Genomic DNA, 21,034 nt, shown 5'->3' on the forward strand with positions numbered 1-21,034 from the left:
TACTTATTTTACACAAAACCATGGATGTGACAAACAGAAAATATGAGACGTGACAATTGATGGCTGCACAACTGTGTTCTAGTCATTAATCTGTAATAACTGAAGGGGGCTATGTTGTAGTCTTGTGCACAAAAGCCTCAGCAACAGAGGACTATAAATCTAATGTTCTGAAACAACTCAGGGACCGTAGCTGTTTTGAGCCTTATGGCGAAAACTGGCAGTGTTATACATCATCAGGTTGCGCTAAAAATAGAACCATGCCTGCTTGTAACACACGTGCTGAACACCACATTGCCAATGTACCATACCAGTGTCCAGTTTATTTGTATATACCAGCATGTGCCTACACACTGACTAAAAGGCCACAGGATTTGTTGGGGTGTGTGATAGAGGTCCTGGGGTTTTTATGAACGCACACGCTCACACTGTCTCATTCTTTCTCTGAAATAACAGAAACGTGACCAGCGTTTCCTTCTGAGTCACCTCAAACCTTTTCCCTTCTCCTGCTGGGCACTGCAGTCACACCTGACAGCCCGCATCAGAGTCCACCCCCCAACCACACACATTCCATCACAAACAAGCGCAGTCAAACGTCGGTTTTCAAACGCCCGTTTTCATTACGATTTGGTTTTTGACGAAAAATGTTTCCTCGCTTCTGGTACACCGTCGAGGTCTTGCCATCCAGCCTGTGTGGCACAGAGAGACTAGCAGATGAAACATACATGCATGCACATGTCAATTTATCGAGGGCGTCATAATTATCGACCTGTTTTTTTATGGTTTGATTAGTCCGTGTTCCGTCCTGGGCTCAAACCAAGGTCCACTTGACGTCCAGCGCGACTCTTAAGGTTCAGGATGTGAGGTTTACCAAAGTATATTCGCACAGCCACACTTAGCTTGCGGCCTTAACGCGAGAAAAGAGAAACGTGAATCTTCTACGAGGTAGCTGCCAAGTCAAGGGTGGAGAAACTCAGTGTATTATTTAAATTACCCCGTCTGTAACGCAACATTCAGCTTGATGGGTAGTCAGGCATTTCAGAAACCCAAATTTGTGTTCTTCTGGCTGCAGGCGCTTGATAAGCTTTCTCTTTTGTGTGTGTGTGTGTGTGTGTGGTTGTGTTTTATTGGCTTTACCATAAAAACAGCATTAAGTTAGCTGACTGACGATTCAGCACCAAGTCATAAAGCAGTAACAACATAAAGATGCAAATATTTTTAAAGGATGGCATATGCAGTGAAAAAAGATTATTTAGGACGTTGTTGGTGTTCTGGTTCATGTCATTTAGTGTAAGACGCTGTAAGAAAACATTTCTTCCATACTGTATATATCGTTTAAATCTTCTTTTTTTTACCCATCACCTGCAAAGGTTTGAAATAGTTTCTGTCAGCGCATCATACTGTAACTTTATATGCATTCCGTGCAAACCTTTCAAGAGAGAGTGTTCTCTACCAAGTGTCAAGTTCTCCAGGCTTGGCACCGTGCAAGAGTCGCTTTGAGGTTTGGTGACATCTTGGCCATTTGCAGTCAGAAGTAAAAGTAACACAGAGGCAGCAGGAGCATTAGCTAAGCAGCGTCTGTGCGTCCTCCCTGCTGGGAGAGTGGGCTGAGAGTGAAACACAAGTGGGAGAGGAGATAAAGGTGCAGAGAGACACCGAATCACAGACAAAGACGTAAACACAGGCTGTGTGTGAGTCACTGTGCTAGAAAATGATCCGTGATTGTGTTGTTCTTCGTAGAAAAGATCACATGGATGCTAACAGTGTAAAAACCCAAGCCAAAAGCCCTCATTGTTGATGAATCAATATCATTTGAGTGTGGCAGCTGCAAGACTCACGTTTCTAGGAGTCAAATACAGAGAGAGAGTAGGACATCTACGTTTTCATCAGATCATTTGGTTCTTTTCACAGTTCGGATTACAGCGACACTGTACACTTTGTTTTCCAAGGTACAATATTGAATTCTCGTATGATGCAGAAATTGAAAATAAAAAGATTCCAGTATTAGGATAGGTCTTAGGTAATCGATACAGTGAAACCTGTTCCTGTTCATATATTTCTGGTTGTACAAATTGAAATTTCACTAGAGTATATACTTAAAGTGGCACACAAGTTCAAAGTAACGACGGTCATCATAAATATGTCTCTAAGACTGAAAAGTAAGTGAAGTCAAGCTCAAAAATATTTATTTTTGACTAACAAGAAATGTGAAGAGAAAAGTAGAATACATTAAAAATGTAAATAAAAGGTGCAAAGGAAGTGTTGATATAGAAATAGAACTAAAACAACACAACAGTAAAATAGCAAATATCAAAAATATCTTTTTACGTATACACAAATTAAGGCTATGTCCACACAAATACAAATATTTTAAAAGCGCACATTTTTCTTTCACACAAGACACCCTCATCAAAGGCGGCCAACTACAGGGCCATCACGCCTGAGCCTGTGTCCCACGCCCAATCATGACTAAAGTAGTGCCTGGAAAGTGGAGGGAGATGAGTTAGGCAGTAAGGTCCCAATCCTGGGATAAAAAAAATAAAAATGCCCCGCTCACCGGGTCATCGTTCAGCCTCCACCCTTCCTCCCACGGCACACCACTGAGATAGGGCGGGAAGGAAGGTGGTGGGTTTAAAACTTCTTCAGGGTCGTCAGGTGGGTACCCTCCGTCATTGGTGTTCTGATGATAGGCCCATGACACCTCCAGAGAACTCATCGGTGAAACCTCCAGAGAGCTCATCGGCGACACCTGGCGTCCCAGATGTGTGCCCCCTTCTGCTTTGAGCCCAGCAAGTGTCCTTGCGCTTCATCCATAACCACTGACTGCTTCTTTCGGCCGCTTCAGAGACTGATCTTATTGTCTGTCCAGAGCCTGTCCATGAATGCCAAGGTCTTTCAGAAGCCCGATGGTAGAAGAAGCCACACAACCCCTGCATCCTACTGCAGCTGGATAGACCCTGGCCTTCCATCCTTGTTGTGCATCTGCTGCCAGATCTGTGTAGTGCAGTTTCTTTCGTTCGGAGACCTCTTCGGTGGAATCCTCCCATGGGACCGTGAGCTCTATGATGCAGACCACCTTTATTGAAGGGGACCATACCAAGTCTGGCCTGAGGGTGGTGGTTGCAATCCGTGGGGGAAAGATTAGTTGCTTGCCAATATCAACTAGCATCTTCCAATCCCGGGCCATGGCTAGCTGTCCAGTTTCTGGTTTAGTAGATGGAGATGGGTGGTTAGGCTGTTTCTGTCCCTCTCGAACGAATGTTGGCGCAGAGATGGAATCGGCAGCTCTCAAGGGCACGGAGTTGATGGGGTCCCTCTTGCTGTCTAGGGCTGCTGCCAGACTCTTGAGGACCTGATTACGCCTCCAAGTGTCGTGGCTTTGTGTGAGGCAGGTCCAACAAGTTTCAGAGTCGCTGAATTTGGGCAGAGGGCGCAGGTTGGGTCCTCTCCATACCGATACCACCGGTGAAGGTTGTTTGGGGATGGGAGCACGTCATATATAGCTCTTATAATGAAGCTGATGTTTCTTGCTTCCATTTCCCAGAGCTGTCTCCAGGTGAGCTTTCTCTTCTTCTTCTCCACGCCTTCCCACCTCATCCATTGTCCCTGCTTGGCAAGAGAGACAGCCTTTGCGCTTCTTTCAGCCTCCTCCTGACGGCGTACTTCCTCTACCGCCTCCTTTGTGAGGCTGAAGCTTTGTGCCGAGTTGGTTTATTCAATGCAACGCCAAATCCTCCTCTTCCCAGCTGGACATGTCCCACAATGTCGTTGTGCTTCAGGGCTGGCGTAGCATATAAGGATTGTGGACGATGGGCAAATTACAAAGAAAGTGCACTTTTCCTTTAGGACATATGCATTTTAAGTTTATATTTGGCAAACAAATAACACTTCTTTAAAACAAAAACATACAAGTTGGAAGAAGCCATTCACAAAAAATGGTTTAATGTATTTTGAACAAGCATACAAGTTACACTGGAATGCATCACATATTGCAGTTAATTCCACATGTCTAAAAAGGAGTAGGAAGAAGCGAGCTTATTCAATCCAACTCCCTGTCCGTTTCACTTCAATTGCTAATACATTTGTTCACTTCCTGTAAAAACAAAACAATACAATCAATCCCTCGTATTTGGAGTTCTCTTTCCCACGACAGTATATTCGGTGTAGCTGACGGGCAGGCTGCATGTGAATGCAATCACACACTCGGTTATCAAATATGTAAAACATACACAGCAGGGACGAGGAAAAAGACATGCTAGGGCACTGAAGTGAATGGGGAAGGAGGTTGACTGCTGACAATAAAAGCATCTGTGAAAGTGTGGTACACGGCTGCTATCACATTTAGTCATTTTAAATTTATAGATAGTGGATTAAAAGCAGATTGTATATGCAGAATAACATGTAAAGCCATTTTTCGTTTAGTGCAATATGTATGTGTACTCACAGGAAGGTTTAGCAAAGGCACACAGCACTGAACACGCACTCACAATTTTTGTGTTTTGTATTTTTCAGCAGCAAGGGAGTTGCATCTCACATACTGTAGCTAATGAAGGTAAACAAATGATTGGAAAAGTCTCATTTATCCCATATGGGGGTTAGTTTCTTCTTCTTCTTTTGTTGTTTATTGGCAGTTAGCAAGCAGCTCACACAGTTGGCTAGTTTGCTAGCCATCATTGACCACAAGGAGAAGGGGATTGGTCTACAGCCAATCAACACAGTGGACACTTTCTTCCTTAGCCAATAAGGCCTGTTGTGGCTTTATATTTAGCTGGCTATTGTCTACTGTGGGTTCCTCTTACGGGCCCTTAAGCACATACTGAGACGAGGTGGAGTCTCAGTCTTCAACTCTCACATCACAACAGAGCACCGATAGTTTGCTCAAATACACCACAAGGACAGAGTACACAATGCGTGTTCATGCGCTGCTAAAAAACATGCTAAATTGCACTTTAAAAAGTCAGTGAAACAGCGAATCCGTGAAAGGTGAACTGCGATGTTGCATAATGAAGATAACAGCAGCAGAAGATACACTATATGCAAAACTTTGACTTGATTTTCTACTTTTCTTCCACTTGTCTGTAATGAGTGTTTATTTTCCACAATGCATGTTTTTTTTAAAGCCGGTTTACATCAAACCGAGTTCATTTTAATTAGTGAGTGACTAAAAAGCCTGAAATTGGAATCCATATGATGCATCTCTCCACTCTCTGTTGAGGAAGGTGCATGTACACGGATCGTGTTGCCACTTACAGTTTATCTGAGCTAGCATCCATTCAAGCATGCCCTGTCATCCCAGATTTGTCCGTGAGATCCAAAACCTGCCCCAGGCCGTGCTTCCATTTCTTGAAAACCTTGCTTGTGTTACCTTAGGTTACTCTGTAAATAAATATGTGCCCAGTCACAGCTCGCCCGTATTCCACATCATTGCACAAAAAAGCCAGAAGCTGTGTTGCCTATGGGCAGAGAGCAGACACTCTGTGGACCATGGTAATGGGTGCCAAATGTCAGTGCTTCTCTCTCCGCCCTCCACCTATCATTCATTCAGCTTTATCCTCCTTTGACTCCTGTCCCTCTTCTCGTATTGTTGCTGGTCTCAAAAGTACTTAAAAAGTTACTGCTTTTTATTGTCCTTAACCCATTGACTGCTAGCCATGTTCAGAGCAGAGTTTTGGAGCATTTTTGCTCAACTTTCAAGACCCACAGAATATTGAGTTTTAGGACTACATAAACATTGAAACTATCTAAAAAAACTTTAGACTCTCTTCTTTCATCGGAAAAAAAAGTTTCTTTCTAGCCTTTTTGGGTCTTTGGATATCGGCGGTAGAACATAGGGTAGTCTCACAAAAACATCTGATTTGGACCAAAAGAGAGAAAACAAGCTTTTTCTGCAAAGAAGCAAATCCAAGCAGACTGACGGTGGGGTCTGCTGGATGTGGGGATGAATCGACCAATTCATCGAGACGATCGAGACGGCAGCCACTCGTCAGAAGAATCAAGGTCGGGTTCTGAGTCACCCGACTCTGAACTGCTTCTGGTGTCAGGCTCCAGTGTCGTGCCACATGGCTCAGCAACGCTAACCACTAGCTTGTTGCTTTGGCCGCCATCGTCAACTGCATTTGTGTCTACGCCACCTACATCACCCATGTCACCTCTATCTAAAATGTAGAGATGCTCAATACTGCCTTTTTTTTTTAACCGATATCCGATATTGTCCTGCACTTAATGATTGATAACAATATCAAGCAATACTCATACAGGCAGAAACCTTACCCTCACACTAATGTCAGGTTGTGTAATGAATGAACACATCATATTTATTTTAATGTGATGTCACTAATAAACACTGTGCAAAGTAATACAAATACTGCAATATGCAATACAAGTTGAAAAAGTGCCATATTTTAAACGTTTTGTCTCAACAAAAGTAATTAAAATCATAAACATTTGAGAAAAGATATTGGTAAGAAAGCCAATATTGAGCATGTCCAATGATGATCATTGGCTTTCCAAAATCCCATTACATTTTTAAATCAATAGTGGTACTTGAAGTTTTATTAAAGATTGGCACAGACAGTGGGGGAAATAGGTAAATGTATTTGAATATTTGGTCTCCTGCTGATTTAGTAAGCCAATCCCCTTGAAAAGACATGAGCAACTTCAAAAATAAAACTAAAAATAAATAAATAAAAATAAATCATTCTGTTCCGTGGTTGAATACGGACTATCAGTAAAAAAAAAAAAAGTATGCATATTTAAGCAAATTTTCCGTATTTTTTGCCTACATGAAGTATTTTCAAGCATAAAAGTGGCTAAATGAACTAAAATACAAATGTAAGACATTCAAAAGATGCATTCAAAGACACTGATGTAGTATTCTACACTGGTCACTAGATGTCAGTAGGTGAAACATACAGTAATTGCCGGAACAACAGGTTTTTCTCACAACGGCACAATCATAATAATAACATAATAATAATTATCATCATCAAAATAATAACACGGGCTACTGTTGCGATCATAACTCTCATAACTCAACACTGAACTCCTCACGTCACTTTCTGTCCACACGTCCGGAACACATTTATAGCAACACACACCAGCACGAGTTAAATTTATGTCTTAAATGGCTTATTTTCTCTGATTATATCTTCTACATTGGGTAATATGAGCGTAAAGGTGACTATAGGGGTGTTATTTCATGTCTCGAGGGCTCTAATAATGTTAAAACCCTCATTTAAAAGGTTGTAAACAGTTTTTTTGTGCTCTAATTATAACATACTACTTAGTAACTACATACTTTGTGGAATTTGACTTACCACGGTTGGGTCAGGAACCAATTAACTGTGATAAATGAGGGATTACATAACTCTCCAAATCTTTAATGTGCTTCTCTTGAGCCACTCCTTTGTTTCCCGTTTTGTTCTCGTCACATCCTCCCGTGCCTTGTCTGAGTCATTCAGGTGCTCAATGGCAAACTTGAGAAGGGGAAGCACGCTGCCAGCAGGCATGTGCTGCCTTGAGTAGGGGGACCTTGTGGACACCGCAGGATCTTCATCGATTACAGTGAAGTGTGCCACTAATAGTTTTCTTGGTGAATGTGGACCAAGCTCCCTTTAGATCATTAACAAGCTCCTCTTGTGTAATTCCGGGCTGATCCCTCATCTTTCTCAGAATCCTTTATACCCCATGAGGTGAGATCTTGCACGGAGCTCCAGAGTGAGGGTGGCTAACTCTTTTCTTGTATTGCTTCCGTTTATGCATAACCGCGCACACAATGGTCTCTTTCTGACAAAGCTTCTTGATGAAAGGACAGAACTATTTTGTTGACACACCATTGACTAAATAGTGTGTCATTTTCTTGCTCAGGGCAGTTTTTGCAAAGTCAAAATTGATCCCATGAATTATTCAATGGCTTATGACTGAAATTCCTGAAATAGTAGAGTAATTAGATTGATCAAGTCTTAGGTGAATAGATTGTTAGCCGTTCTAGATAGGAGTGTATGCACCGAGGCTGAAATGAATAAGTGTGACAGAGCACAGATGGCATGTTTATGAAAATGGGAGACAGGGGAAGAGAGGAAGGATAAAAGCGAGTTGAGGGTTATCAAACTTGATCTAAATAGAGCAGTCGAGACAGCCGAGGTCACAGAACAGATATATCCATGATGGCCGACTCTTTTAAATCAATTACCAGCAATTAGCATACACAATAAACCTGCATGCATGCAACTTCAAATGACCATCCTTTGTGCAATCAACTCAAGAGATAAAGCCAGTTTTATTTTGAGGACAGTCTTTCTGGCAAGTACTGCAGAGAACCTGGACACCAAACTAAACACATTTCTTTTTCCCAGAAAATGAGCTGCCATCCTGATTCTCTCAGTGCCTATTTAAAGCTTACCAACTCAGAACCCTCACAACCAGGCATTGTACTGCGTATCTACTTCAAACTTTCAGAAACTTTGCTGAGAAATTAAACTCAGAAATAATGTTCCGTTTTCAATGATATTGACCATTTAAAGTTTTGCAAGAGAGGTGATTTTTCTGTGAACCTTTGCAGCAAACATACAGTATATGACCTCTTCTCCCAGTTGGTCTTTGGAGACTTTTTGCAATGGAATTGCAGCAATCCAACCTACAGGTCACAAAAGCATGCGCTGGTTCGCCGATCGCGGTCAACCGGTCAATTTTTTGGAACCGTATAGGTCGAGCAGATAACAATGACGTATTATCATATATCATATATCATATATCAATGCCGCATGTCAATCATATAACTCGCAAGACACGAGAGGCTATCGTTGCTCGGTCGCTAAAGGCTAAAACATACAATTTTCACCCAGAATGGGACGAACAATTTCTGTTCATGGTAGTGAATCCTTTTCTGTCACAATCCTGGCATCCAAAACATCCTCCCCACAAGGCCTTCATGTGTTATTGCGCAATTATTAGAGATTCTCCTCTTCCCAACGTGGTCCAGATGTCTTGTCACGCTGCCACAGCTGTCATGTGTGAAAACCCTTGATGTGAATAAACACATGTCAATAATGCAGGCTTCACATGGCATAGATGTTCATTAACCTTGAATGACATTGACATTCACTATGCTGGTCTAAACATCTGAAACAGGAGACTTATACACTATATATTATCTATCTATCTATCTATCTATCTATCTATCTATCTATCTATCTATCTATCTATCTATCTATCTATCTATCTATCTATCTATCTATCTATCTATCTATCTATCTATCTATCTACAGTATATACAGTATACATTAATTGTCAGGTTCAGTAGAAAGGTTCCATTGAGAGGGACTAAGAGAGGGACTAAGATACGTAATGATCGATTGATTTGAAAGTGATTTGCATAATACTTGTGCATGTGGTGTACATCACCATACAGTTATAGTATTCTTCTATTCTGGAGGCATGACCTCCAGTATTGAACAAACTTTGGGCACAGTATCCATCTCCCTCAACTGGGCTCGGGGTGCTGAAGTGTTGCCCAGTGCTTCAGTGACTGTGTCACTATGAGTGCCTGCTCTCTTTACAACTGTGATGAATTAGTTTGCAGTAGTGTGGAACTGGACTGCATCATACTCAAAGCTGAGTCAAGGATTTTGCCCCCTCTCGTTTAGCTAAGTATATTATTTCAGAAGATCTTGTAGTTCTTCACCGTGACAAATCACAATGCAGTGTTCCCTTGTTTATCAAGGGGGATAGGTTCCCAAAATAAACACAACCTATCAAAGAACAGGAAAAATGCTAATGTCACAGTTCGCCAGCAAGCTGGCTCTTTGAGACGAATCTGAAATCTCATTGGTTAAAGAAACAGCCCCATTGCTAATAGTGTGTATGTGACAAGGGCCAGCACTCCTGATTATAAAGGCCCTGCGCAGATGACATGCATTTGGCAAAACAAAGAAGCTGGTTACGGTTATGGTTTAATTTCTTTTGAACATGCGTAATATTACGTCATATGTCACCATTCACAATTCCACATGTCCAGTCATTGTAAATAAATTGCCCAGCAGTCATAAACAATTAGTATATAATACTAACAACTGATGAAAGGGTTAATAGTTGGATGATGAGTACAAACAATGTTCTCTAGTAGCAAGCGCAAGAGTGATTAGACACAACTTTGCATGCACACAGCAGAATCCTGAACCACAGTGCACATGCAATAACATACACATACGCTACAGGAAGCAGCCCAGCCAAGAGAAACGCTATGAAATGAACACAATAGACGGTTGGGAAAAACAAATACTAGAATTGAAGTTGTAAATGTAGGTCAGTGCCTCTGATAGTGTTTGTAATGGGTTGGATTTATACTGCGCCTTTCAAAGTACCCAAAGTGCTTCACAGTGAAGCCGTTGTTCATTCACTCTATCTATAATCTACATCTGTAGCAGCCCTGGGGTAGACTGACGGAAACACGGCTGACAGTCTGCGCCTGCCTGCTACTTCTCCGGCCACCACCAAACATGCATTCACATTCATACACCGGTGTGTGCAGCACTGCAGGCAAGGTGGGTGAAGTGTCTTGCCCAAGGACACAACTACAGTGACTGTTGTTGCCCACGCCACTGGTGTATGTGTGAGTATATGTGTGTTTGTGTAAAACATGTAAATTCACATGACAGTTGCAGGAATTTTACAGCCTTGCACATAGCACAACAAACAGCTTCCCTTTTATTCTAGTCACTAGTTTGCATAATCTCTCATTCAGAATTATGCAGCACTCAAGCAAAGTGTACTCCTCGGCTCACATATCCTCACTTAATATTGAGTATGGCTTATTAAATTCATAATCCTCCTTGTTCCCTTCTATCTCGGTGAACTCCTGACCCCTTCCTTGTGCTCTTGCAATAATATGCAATAACCTCAGTCACCTTCTTGTATTCCCCTGTATTGCAGTCAGCAATTCAGATGGCAATTCCTTCAGTGGTATCCGTAGTTTTATTGCGTATTATCTGTGTCCTTATTATTCTTTATTAAAAAACATATCAGAAGGCTTTAAAGGGAATTTTGTCTATTCACCTCACGCTGTGTGCGGTATGACCGCACACACGCCCCCCTTCTTTATAAAAAATTGCGTTCATAAAGTTTCTTCTTTCTTTGCGCCTCTGATTGTGTTGAGCACCCCTGCCAATCAAATGTGATCAAACAGATTGACGACACAGATTAGCTAGGTCTCAAGCTGTTAAATGTATAATGAACCCTAACGAAGGATATTTCCTTTTGGGATAACAGCTTTAATTGTTTCATATTTTGTTGTGAATTTTTAATGTGATTAGAGGAGGCATTTTAGCATGTCAGCAACAACAAAATAAGCTGTCATGTGTTTGGGGAGCAGAGCGTGCTGGCAGGGACCTCTGACACACAGCAGGAAGAACATATGCTGTGAAAATCCCAAAGACAATAAACACGTATTCATTGTTACCATATAACTCGAGGCGGGGCATTCAGGGATACTATAAATAGAGCTGCGTTTGAGAGAAGACATGAAATTGCACATCAAAAAATGGATGTTGAATGCAACTAAAGATATCAACATGACAACTCGTACTGCGCTACTAACGCTGATAAATGCACATAGTTGCACTGTTGTATGCAGTTTTTGAGGCTTTTCTGTCCTTAGCACTTTGTAGCTGTTCCAAGATACGGGAATGTCTGATGACCTGTTTGCATCTTAAATGTTTCACTTGCATGTGTTTGCCTTTCAAACTGTGTACGTCTACAGTTCAACCATGAATGTGCTTGTCCATTTCAGGTAAAGAACACGGCGAACACAATGCTGTTATCACTGTTGACCGCGTTGCGCACCTTCACCGAACTGTAAGTGCAATCATTTCTTTTTCTTTGGCAAAATATATCCATCCATCCATCCATCCATCCATCCATCCATCCATCTTCTATGCCGCTTAGCCTCACTAGGACCGTGGGGATATGCTGGAGCCTATCCCTACAGTATAGATAAACAACCATTCACACTCACACACTCATACCGATGGACAATTTACAGTCACCAATTAACATAACATGTGCAACCCATACAGTACATCCGCACGCCATGTTCATTTTCCCTTTAAGCAGGGGTTGATTATTCTGTAGCTAGAATCCCAGTATTCTTAATTTCTATATTTTGTATTTTTTATAAAAGTGTGTGGGGGTTTCTTGTCTTCATACCAAAACCACTGTCGTGACTTTAGTTTCCCTAACGTTTCACCTATTTCAGTAATTTGAACAGTGCTAAGAAATGTACTTTAACTTTGTTAATGTGGACTAGTGAATATTGTTTCCTGAGTTCTGTTGTTCATAAACTAAAAAAGAAACATTACACCATGTAATCTCCGTCCCACATTGAGGTCACATTTGTTTCTCTCCATTTTAACATCTGTCACTAGTGTGTGTGTGTGTGTGATTATGATGCATAATAGTTGCAATCTATCACTGCAGCCTAGCCTGTGTTCCTCAGGGTGTCAGGTTAGGGAGTACGGGGAAGGGAAATTAAAAGGCAATCACTTTTGCATGCGCTAGGACAGCTCAGACAGAGAGGCGGTCATAAAGCGCTAATGGATAGCTGACTGCTATGGGAGAGCAGGCCTTTGAGAACACCTCTAAGCCTGCAACGCACCTTTGATGCCTCAGCAGCACGGCCTGTTGAACAGGTGTCACAAGCCCACACTTGGGTAGAAAAGCCAATCGGACAGATGGTGAGAAGACAGGGGTGACTGTTATCTAATATTAGAGGAGGGAGTGTGTTAGCCGGACAGATGTTTACAGGTCATGGTGCATCTGCAGGTCTTTTGTTTGCCTTGTCACAGCAGTTTTGGAATTTCATAGTAATGTTGATATAATCCTTGATGCCGTTTTTGCCACGGTGAGACACTCCCTATTCCATGCAACATACAAAGGTATTGGTACACCTAATCATCCGTTCATTCATTTTCATTCATTCATTCATTCTCTGGATTTATTGATTACCGGTTAATCACAAGCCACATATAAACATACAGGGGAACCTTGGTTTTTGTCATGCATCTGTTTCAAAAGGTCAGACGAAAACCGAACGAATTTTTCCATAAGAAATAATGTAAACCCAATCAAGCCGTTACAGGTGTACGAAAACCTGGGTTCCACTGTACAATCATTCACACGCGCCTTCACACTTATGGACATTTACGTCCCCAATTAACATGTTTCCGGACTGTGAGAGGACACCACAGTACCAAGACAAAAACCCATGCAAGCATGGGGAGAACATGCAAACTACACACGGAGAGGACTTGAAACCAGAACAATTGTGCTGTCTACTGCTTAGTTAACTAATCAATAATGTTTGGGCTTGAAACTTTTTGGACAAATATGTAATACACCTTCAACTTTTACGGCAGCAGTTTAAGGAAGGCACCTTTTCCACCCCCAACCCTCACAGTGCCTGGGTTTGGTTCAAAGGTTTCTTCCCTAGTGGGAGTTTTTCCTTGCCGCTGTCACCAAGTGCTTGCTCATTTGGGGTTTACTTGGTTTTCTTTAATGCATGAGGAGTGTGGTATTAGACCTGCTCCATGCGTAAAGTGCCTTGAGATAACTTGGGTTGTGAGCTGCCGTCACGCAGTATAAACACAGTTGACTTGCCTTGAACTACAACAAAGATTGTGAGCCAACAGGCCCTCTTATTTAAAATTACTAAGCTCAGGAATGTTTCTTCTGGATGAAAGGACATAAAGTCCTGCAGACACACCTCAACATCTTGTATAAAGTCTGTGCATGATAGTGTAAGCTAGTGGACTATTTTCATTCATTTTCATGTCCCCATATATTTGTGTGCACATGCGTGATCATTACGAAGCGATCCATCATCTTTCCTGCAGCCAGTCATGATACCGCATTATCCACATTTATTCAAATAAAGGTTGAATTTATACCATACTTAAACAGCCCTTAAACTGCAACAACCTTGACATTTCATTGTAAAATATGAGCATGAACACCAGAATGGTGTAGATGTTCTGATAAGCTTCAATGGAGCGTTCAAAAGAATGAAGGTTAAAAATAGTGAAGGGCACAGGGAAACACTTGCCTCAGATGCACGTATAGACTTGCCTGGTTCAGTCATTCGGGACTCACTGAAGTTGGGCAACAGGTAATTGTGGGTCAGAAAGAATTTTGGGAAAGAAAATAATTACAGTCATGGCCAAAAATATGGGCATGCCAAAGATGCCCATATTTTTGGCCATGTCTAAATTAGGCTGATTTAGTTATATTCCATATAGGCATCACCCAAACGTTGGCATCTCTTTATATCTCAATCTCAATATGTTTGGCCATGACTATGTGTACGGGTGCTAACAGGGTCTGGATGTCAAGTAAGGGGTAGAAGTATCACGTTTTAATGATTTCCCCTTTTTAAAGAAAGACCATGGATTTGAAGTAAAAATCAACTGTGCAGGCTTTCATATGCAGTTTGAGCGGTTTCACATCAATATGGCGTTTCGTGTTGAAAAATTAATGCATTTCCAGGGCATTTGGACAAAGCGCCACAACTGACAATATAACTATATTTTTAATACTTCAATGAAAATCCAATGACTGCCTGAAGTCTGGAATCCCTGGAGATTCTTTGCCACAAATACACAAATTGTATTTAGAAGGTCATAAACAGGTCTTCTGTGCTCTAACTATGAAAATATTTCAAGATTCAAGATTCAAGAGTTTTATTGTAATATCCATAGTAAAACAGGCAGTTATACTATGCAATGAAATTCTTATTCTGTTCATTCTCCCAAGAAAAGAAAGAAAATACAAGAAAGAATAAGAACATAAGAAACATTAATACCAATAAATTAAGCAACAAGAACAGAAGAGACATTAATACAGATAAATAATACAAATAAATAAATAAATAAATAAAAGTGCTATGAGTGTGTGCGTGTGTTGCGTGCGGCGTGTGTGAGTGCTTTGTTGAGAAGCCTGATGGCCTGTGGGTAAAAGCTGTTTGCCAGCCTTGTGGTCCTGGACTTCAAACTCCTGTAGCGTCTGCCTGACGGTAGGAGTGTGAATAATGAGTGTTGTGGATGTGTGCTGTCCTTGATGAGGTTGTGTGTTCTGCGTGTGTTGCGTGCGGCGTGTGTGAGTGCTTTGTTGAGAAGCCTGATGGCCTGTGGGTAAAAGCTGTTTGCCAGCCTTGTGGTCCTGGACTTCAAACTCCTGTAGCGTCTGCCTGACGGTAGGAGTGTGAATAATGAGTGTTGTGGATGTGTGCTGTCCTTGATGAGGTTGTGTGTTCTGCGTAGGACTCTAGTCTTATAAATGTGTTGCAATGAGGGGAGGGCTGCCCCAACAATGTTCTGTGAGGTCTTGATCACCCGCTGGAGTGCCTTCCTATCACGTGTTGTACAGTTACCGTACCAAGCAGTGATGGAGGCGGTAAGGACACTTTCGATGGTGCATCTGTAGAAGCAACTCAGGATTGTGGTGGACATGCCAAATTTCCTCAGTCTTCTCTTACATACTTCAAATTTATTTATCATGGTCAGGTCTGGAGCCAATTGATCGCCATACTGGGATTACTGTATTCTGTTTTTTTAATGATAGGTAGCCTAATATTATACCCTAATATTATAATAAATAAATACATACATTTTGTTAATACATGTTTTATGATTGAAAATGTTTATCTGAACGAAGACATACAATATATGCGAGCAGTAATAATGGCTTTGTGAGGGAATGAGGGAATACGTAAGGGCCTAAATATCTAATGTTTATGAACAGCAGTGATTTTCCTTGTCATTTTGTCTTCTCCTCATCTCTGTTACTCACTCCATTGTCTCTTTGCATGGATGAGCCCATCATGGAACACAACACTGCTAATCACTGCTTCTCCCACCCAAGATGTCCCTCCCGTTTTCTCGTGCGTTCGTCTCGCTCGCTCTTCTCTCGCAACACGCCGTATTTGGCAAAATTGCCCCAAGCTGCTTCCTCTTATTTCTCTACTGTAGCAATACGGTAGAAAAAAAAGGTTGAAAATCATATTTGAAAGAGATAAAGCTAAATTACTGTATATATTGGATTTTTTTTCTTCCAACCAATGTAATTATTTCTGTTGGACTGATGCAGTATGATGTTTAGTAATGAAGGGAGTCACCCTTCTCAGCGTGTTCGTAAAGACTCCCCAATTTGCCAATTTCGCATTGACCGTCTTAGATTTATTTATCAGTGTGATTGAATGAAGCAAAGCAGTGAAAATACGATCGCAAGAAAGCAGACATGCTCGGCCTTACGGTATGTATAAGAAAGTCTGACTCCCGCACATTCTGGCTCCCTCATGCGGTCCTTTTCACGCTCTGACAGGTGGGGGTCTTCCTTTGAACCTTCTTGATTTGATTGCATGGCTTCCTCTTAGTTCCTGCTTGACCACATACTCAAGATCGTGTGTGCTTTGGTTGCAAACCCGCTGCCTACAATGATTTCTTCAACTCTTCTTTGAGAATAGACTTCCGTATGCGTCCCTGTGGAGCAGTGTTTATCCCACACGGCCCAGCCCTGCACACTTCGAGGGCTTTTTGCCAACACATCCCCACCTATTTAGAGTCTTATCAAGCACACTTGTGAGTAGACTAAGGCCCTGTCCACACGGGAATGCTTTTGGGGTTCTTTTTTTTGGTGGGTTGAAAAAAAAACGATTCCACACAGTGTTGGATCAGTAAATAGTCACGGGAACCTTTCCCGGTCGGATCACTGGGCAAAAGCGATGCAATACATAAGGCATTCCTGCGTGTGGTGCTGTAAACAGACTCACAGACAGAACCATGTGACACACAAACTGTAGAAGAGTAAAGAAGGCATGCGCTTAAAGTCGGTCATCTTCCACTTGCCCAGCTTGTCTAGAAGTGGAATCACTTTTGCGAGTCACTTTGGAGTATAAGACAAAAAAAAAAAAATCAGGAGAATGCCGACTGGTGTGAGCCAAGCAACTCGAAATATATTAAAATAGATTACATATTATGTTGACTTGTCGGCAGCGGTCGCGTCGAAGCAGTGATCGTTTTCAGAAAGTAACAGTTTGCTTATCCACATGACAATGACACGGCAGCGTTGCCAGATTGTCCCACTCTCGGAGCCGTTGCAAAAAAATACTCTTTCAGGACACTCTGAATGCCGCTGCCATGTGAATGAAAGGCTGAAACGATAAAACACTTTGCCATTTCAACCTGAAAACGTTCCCATGTGGACAGCCCTAAAAAATACAGGGCACATATACAGTAGACACCAACAACCATTATGTTGAATGTTTCATCATGAAAATTTGCCTTTGCGTGAATTTTCCAACTCCATTCCTCTCTCTGTTCATTCCAGCTTCCCCAGTCCTTTTTCAATTTCTGTCCCAGTCCCATCAGTCATTGCCCTGTCAGTTAGACAGAAAGAATGACACATCTTCATGCCTCAACAACACAATATGTCACCTCCCAGTCATTGCCACAATGCCACACATGAGCATTTCTGACGCTGCCAAGAATAATTTCGCTGTTAACTTGTGTTGAGGATGGTTTGTGTTTCATGTAGGTCTATGCCACCCACCTCATTTGCAGCCTTGGTGTCTGGCGTCACAGGGGCTGGATGATTTGACTGCTGCTTTCATGCTAATTTAGGGAGCTTACATATTCAGGCCTTCACGGGCTCTTTCCAAACAAGATGATTTTTTTTTTTGCAAACTTGTCACACAAATGATTGTACTCCACTGCTCTGTCTTCTACAAAAGAAAAAAAAGTATAGATTTTTCAGCAGAGGGGTGAAAAGAATGTATTTCTCTCAAGGCTCATGGTGGGAAGTGAGAAATGCTGTGTTCTGAGTGTTGTGCCAAACTTACACCGATGAGTTTACCATCAGGGTCAAAGAAACTATTTCAAGAAGCAGATCAGAAACACACTGTAATGTGTGTACGTGCATGCGTGTGTGTTTTAAAACATACACACACACACACCAACAGACACCAAACAGACACAAACTGGCTGAATGGATAGATAAATGTTGATGTACTTTCAGTAGTACTCTTGCCAAATCAGTCGGATGTTAAAAGTGCCCTCATTTCATCGCTTCTTCACTTACTGCACTCTGACATGTGACATCTTCTATGTGTAGGCTGGGCTCATCACAGAGAAATAGTGAAAAGACAAGAAGCGAAAACTCACCATCTGCTCTTAGACACAACTGTCCCCAGCAATAGTTCTCCAGTGATGACAGTGTTTTGTCATGTACGGAGCGGGTGGCCTGGCGAGCTACTTACAGTATATGCAGTGGAACCCGTTTAAGTTGACCTTGTTTATGTTGACAGTCGTCTAAGGATACGTTCACACTTCTGAGCTTTTACTCTTATATGATTTTTTCATGTCAACGTGAACACTACAGTCGGTCTGTGTCACTATAAATGTGACACAGACCTCTTTTGCAAGTGGATATACTGATATGTAGCCGATGCGAAAGGGAAAGGTACTCACAAATGTAGTCTAAAGTTCTTCTTGTCATCTGAAAATAATGTTAAAAATCTGTGTCACTGACGTGGCTCGCATCAACGTGTATTCCAATGTAACACTTATGCATGTTCAAAATAAATTCAACCATAACCACCACACCTGGCTCCGACTCCTCACCCGTCAATCGTTTATGTTGACAACTGCTTTTGTAACTGTGAGTCAGCCGATCGGACGGTTGAGATTTTTTTCAGTTTTGACATTACTGTTTCAAAAGGTTGTAGCTTGAAAATGGTTCGCGATAAAGGCATACTGTTAATTTGAGAAGTCATCACTATGACCCAAAGTTTGTGCTGGGAGTAAATCTACTCATCTAATTTGTATATTATGACATCACCAAGCTCAGAATTTGTCAGATCCATGTCTCCCGCTCATCAACAGGCGCATCAAAGTGTCTGATCCACTTGTGATACTCTTCCTCATCTCTCAGGCAAAACCAGCCATCATCATCGTCATTTACAGTGCGATCTTGAGCACCACTGCTGCCTCAACAGCGTAACATAGATAGATATAAGGTATCTATCTATCTAGCTATATATCTATTATGCCTGTGAGTATTCTCATTCTTCCAGGTCACAGCATTCTCAGGTCATATCTATCTATTAGCGGTGTATTTTTTACCGAGGAGTCTCCCGCGGATTTCCGCTTTGTTTTTACATTCCTGGTACGCCCCTCACCATTAACTTTGTTTTGCAAACCCACTACATCCCCTGCTGCCACCCCGAACACGGTTTAGCAAAGCATTGCCTCAAGCATGATGTGTGTAGACTGTCATGGCGAGCGGACTTACTGCCGCACGCACACGGGGCTTCAAAGTCTATAAACGTATATAAACTTTGCATAGAAATGCCCACAAATGTTTGATTGAAGTTACAGATGTACGCCATCTCCTGGTGTAAAGTATGAACTACATGAGGCACCATATTTGCAGAAATGACTTGTTAAATTCAGAAATGTTGCTTGTCGCAATTTTGCGACTTTGGCGCTTAAAGGGTTAAAAGGGTTCCACATATGGAATGGATATCCATCCACTGACTGACTTTGGGCAGAGTGGGAGAGTAAACCCTGGACTGGTCAGCAGCCTATCACAGGGTACTGTTTGCTGTGTTTGCCACTCACATTCACACCTATGGACAATTTAGAATCTGCAATTATCCTAATGTGCATGTTTTTGGAACAGGGGAGGAAGGAAGCGGCACATGTTATCAATATGTCAATAAATACATACAAGCGGTACCATCAACAACCAAATCTAATAAAAGACCAGGTGGACTCACCGTGGCAGGATAGTTTAGTTCCCGTTTCCTTCTGAGGAAGTTTTGTAAAGGTCTGACGGTACCAAACTTTTTCCCATCACCTAATGGATTTGATGGTGGTGTCTGTAACTTGATGCTGAAATTGACTGTGTGTATTCCAAAGACCTGATGCTTGCTCGTCTGATATCGGACATCTGACAACTGAACATGTCCTAAAACGGACAGTGTAAATTAATACTGTCACTGTAGTAGAGGGCAGCAGGTTTTGCAGGTATAAGTGTCAAGTGTCGGGTGAGTATAGACAGTATGGACACACCTACTACAGCAGATGTGGAGTGGTGTCCACTGTATACTGTCTTGTGTGTGTGTGTGTGTGTGTGTGTGTGTGTGTGTGTGTGTGTATTGAAAGAGACAGCGTTGTGGTTGTAGACCACAGGGAGCCAGAGAGTTTCTCCTTCAGCCATCTGTCTGAGCTCAGCAGACACGGTGGCTCAGAGAATACGAGGCCCTTTTACCGCAACGAAAATGAAGAAGTACAGTTTGAAAAATTCTTTTGTTGTATTAACAAAGCACTACAGCCCAGAGTAACTGTGAAAAAACATGCATTGTTTTTTTCCCCAATCATTCAAGATAATATCCTGTGAGCAAACAAAAACATGAATATAAATTTATGATGTAATTCATCGGAACATCTGTAAACAGATCAGTTGCTTAGTTTTTCTCTGCTGGAGGTCAATACTGACACAGTCTGACTGTGTAACAAACAATCAGGCTCAGACTGGCAATTTGGCTATCCCAAATGGGGTGGCCAGATGGGCCGACCCACCTCATTGATCACAAGGTCACCATTGCCATGTAAGGTTAGAAGTCTTGTGGCGGAAGACGCTAATGCTAACCCTGACCCTTTTTAAGAGATTATTCTTGATGATGTTTGTTGATGCTAATATAATAGACTTGCTGTATCTGCAGTTATTTATTTAACATGGACTCTTTCCGGTGTGTATCCAGTGGCATAGCTCTGGAAGTGGTAAGCAGTGGAAAAAAGGATTGTGTCAGGTCAGTACAAATAACCATACATCACGGTGACCAAATGTCTGGTTTTCCCAGGACATGTCCTGTTTTCACATCTTGTCCTGTTTTTTGGGTATATTTTTTTAGAAAGCAATGGAAATGTCCTGGTTTTTATTGTTTTTGGGCCATACAATTGAGCGGCATGAGGGCACTCAGCTTCATATG

General features: G+C 41.8%; 1 protein-coding gene across 6 annotated transcripts in view; it reads left to right on the top strand.

The window, feature by feature from the left end:
• sphkap (SPHK1 interactor, AKAP domain containing) overlaps positions 1 to 21,034 on the top strand; it is a 98,313-nt gene that overhangs the window by 25,598 nt on the left and 51,681 nt on the right. For all 6 annotated transcript variants that reach the window (XR_008573107.1, XM_054793690.1, XM_054793694.1 and 3 more), the window contains exon 2: positions 11,783 to 11,847. Coding sequence is in view for 5 of the 6 variants with exons in the window: in XM_054793690.1 (XP_054649665.1) it covers positions 11,804 to 11,847 (44 nt within the window). In the remaining variant the exon portion in view is untranslated. The remainder of the gene's footprint in view (positions 1 to 11,782; positions 11,848 to 21,034) is intronic.

This window comes from Dunckerocampus dactyliophorus, chromosome 12, assembly GCF_027744805.1.
Source record: "Dunckerocampus dactyliophorus isolate RoL2022-P2 chromosome 12, RoL_Ddac_1.1, whole genome shotgun sequence".
NCBI lineage: Eukaryota > Metazoa > Chordata > Actinopteri > Syngnathiformes > Syngnathidae > Dunckerocampus > Dunckerocampus dactyliophorus.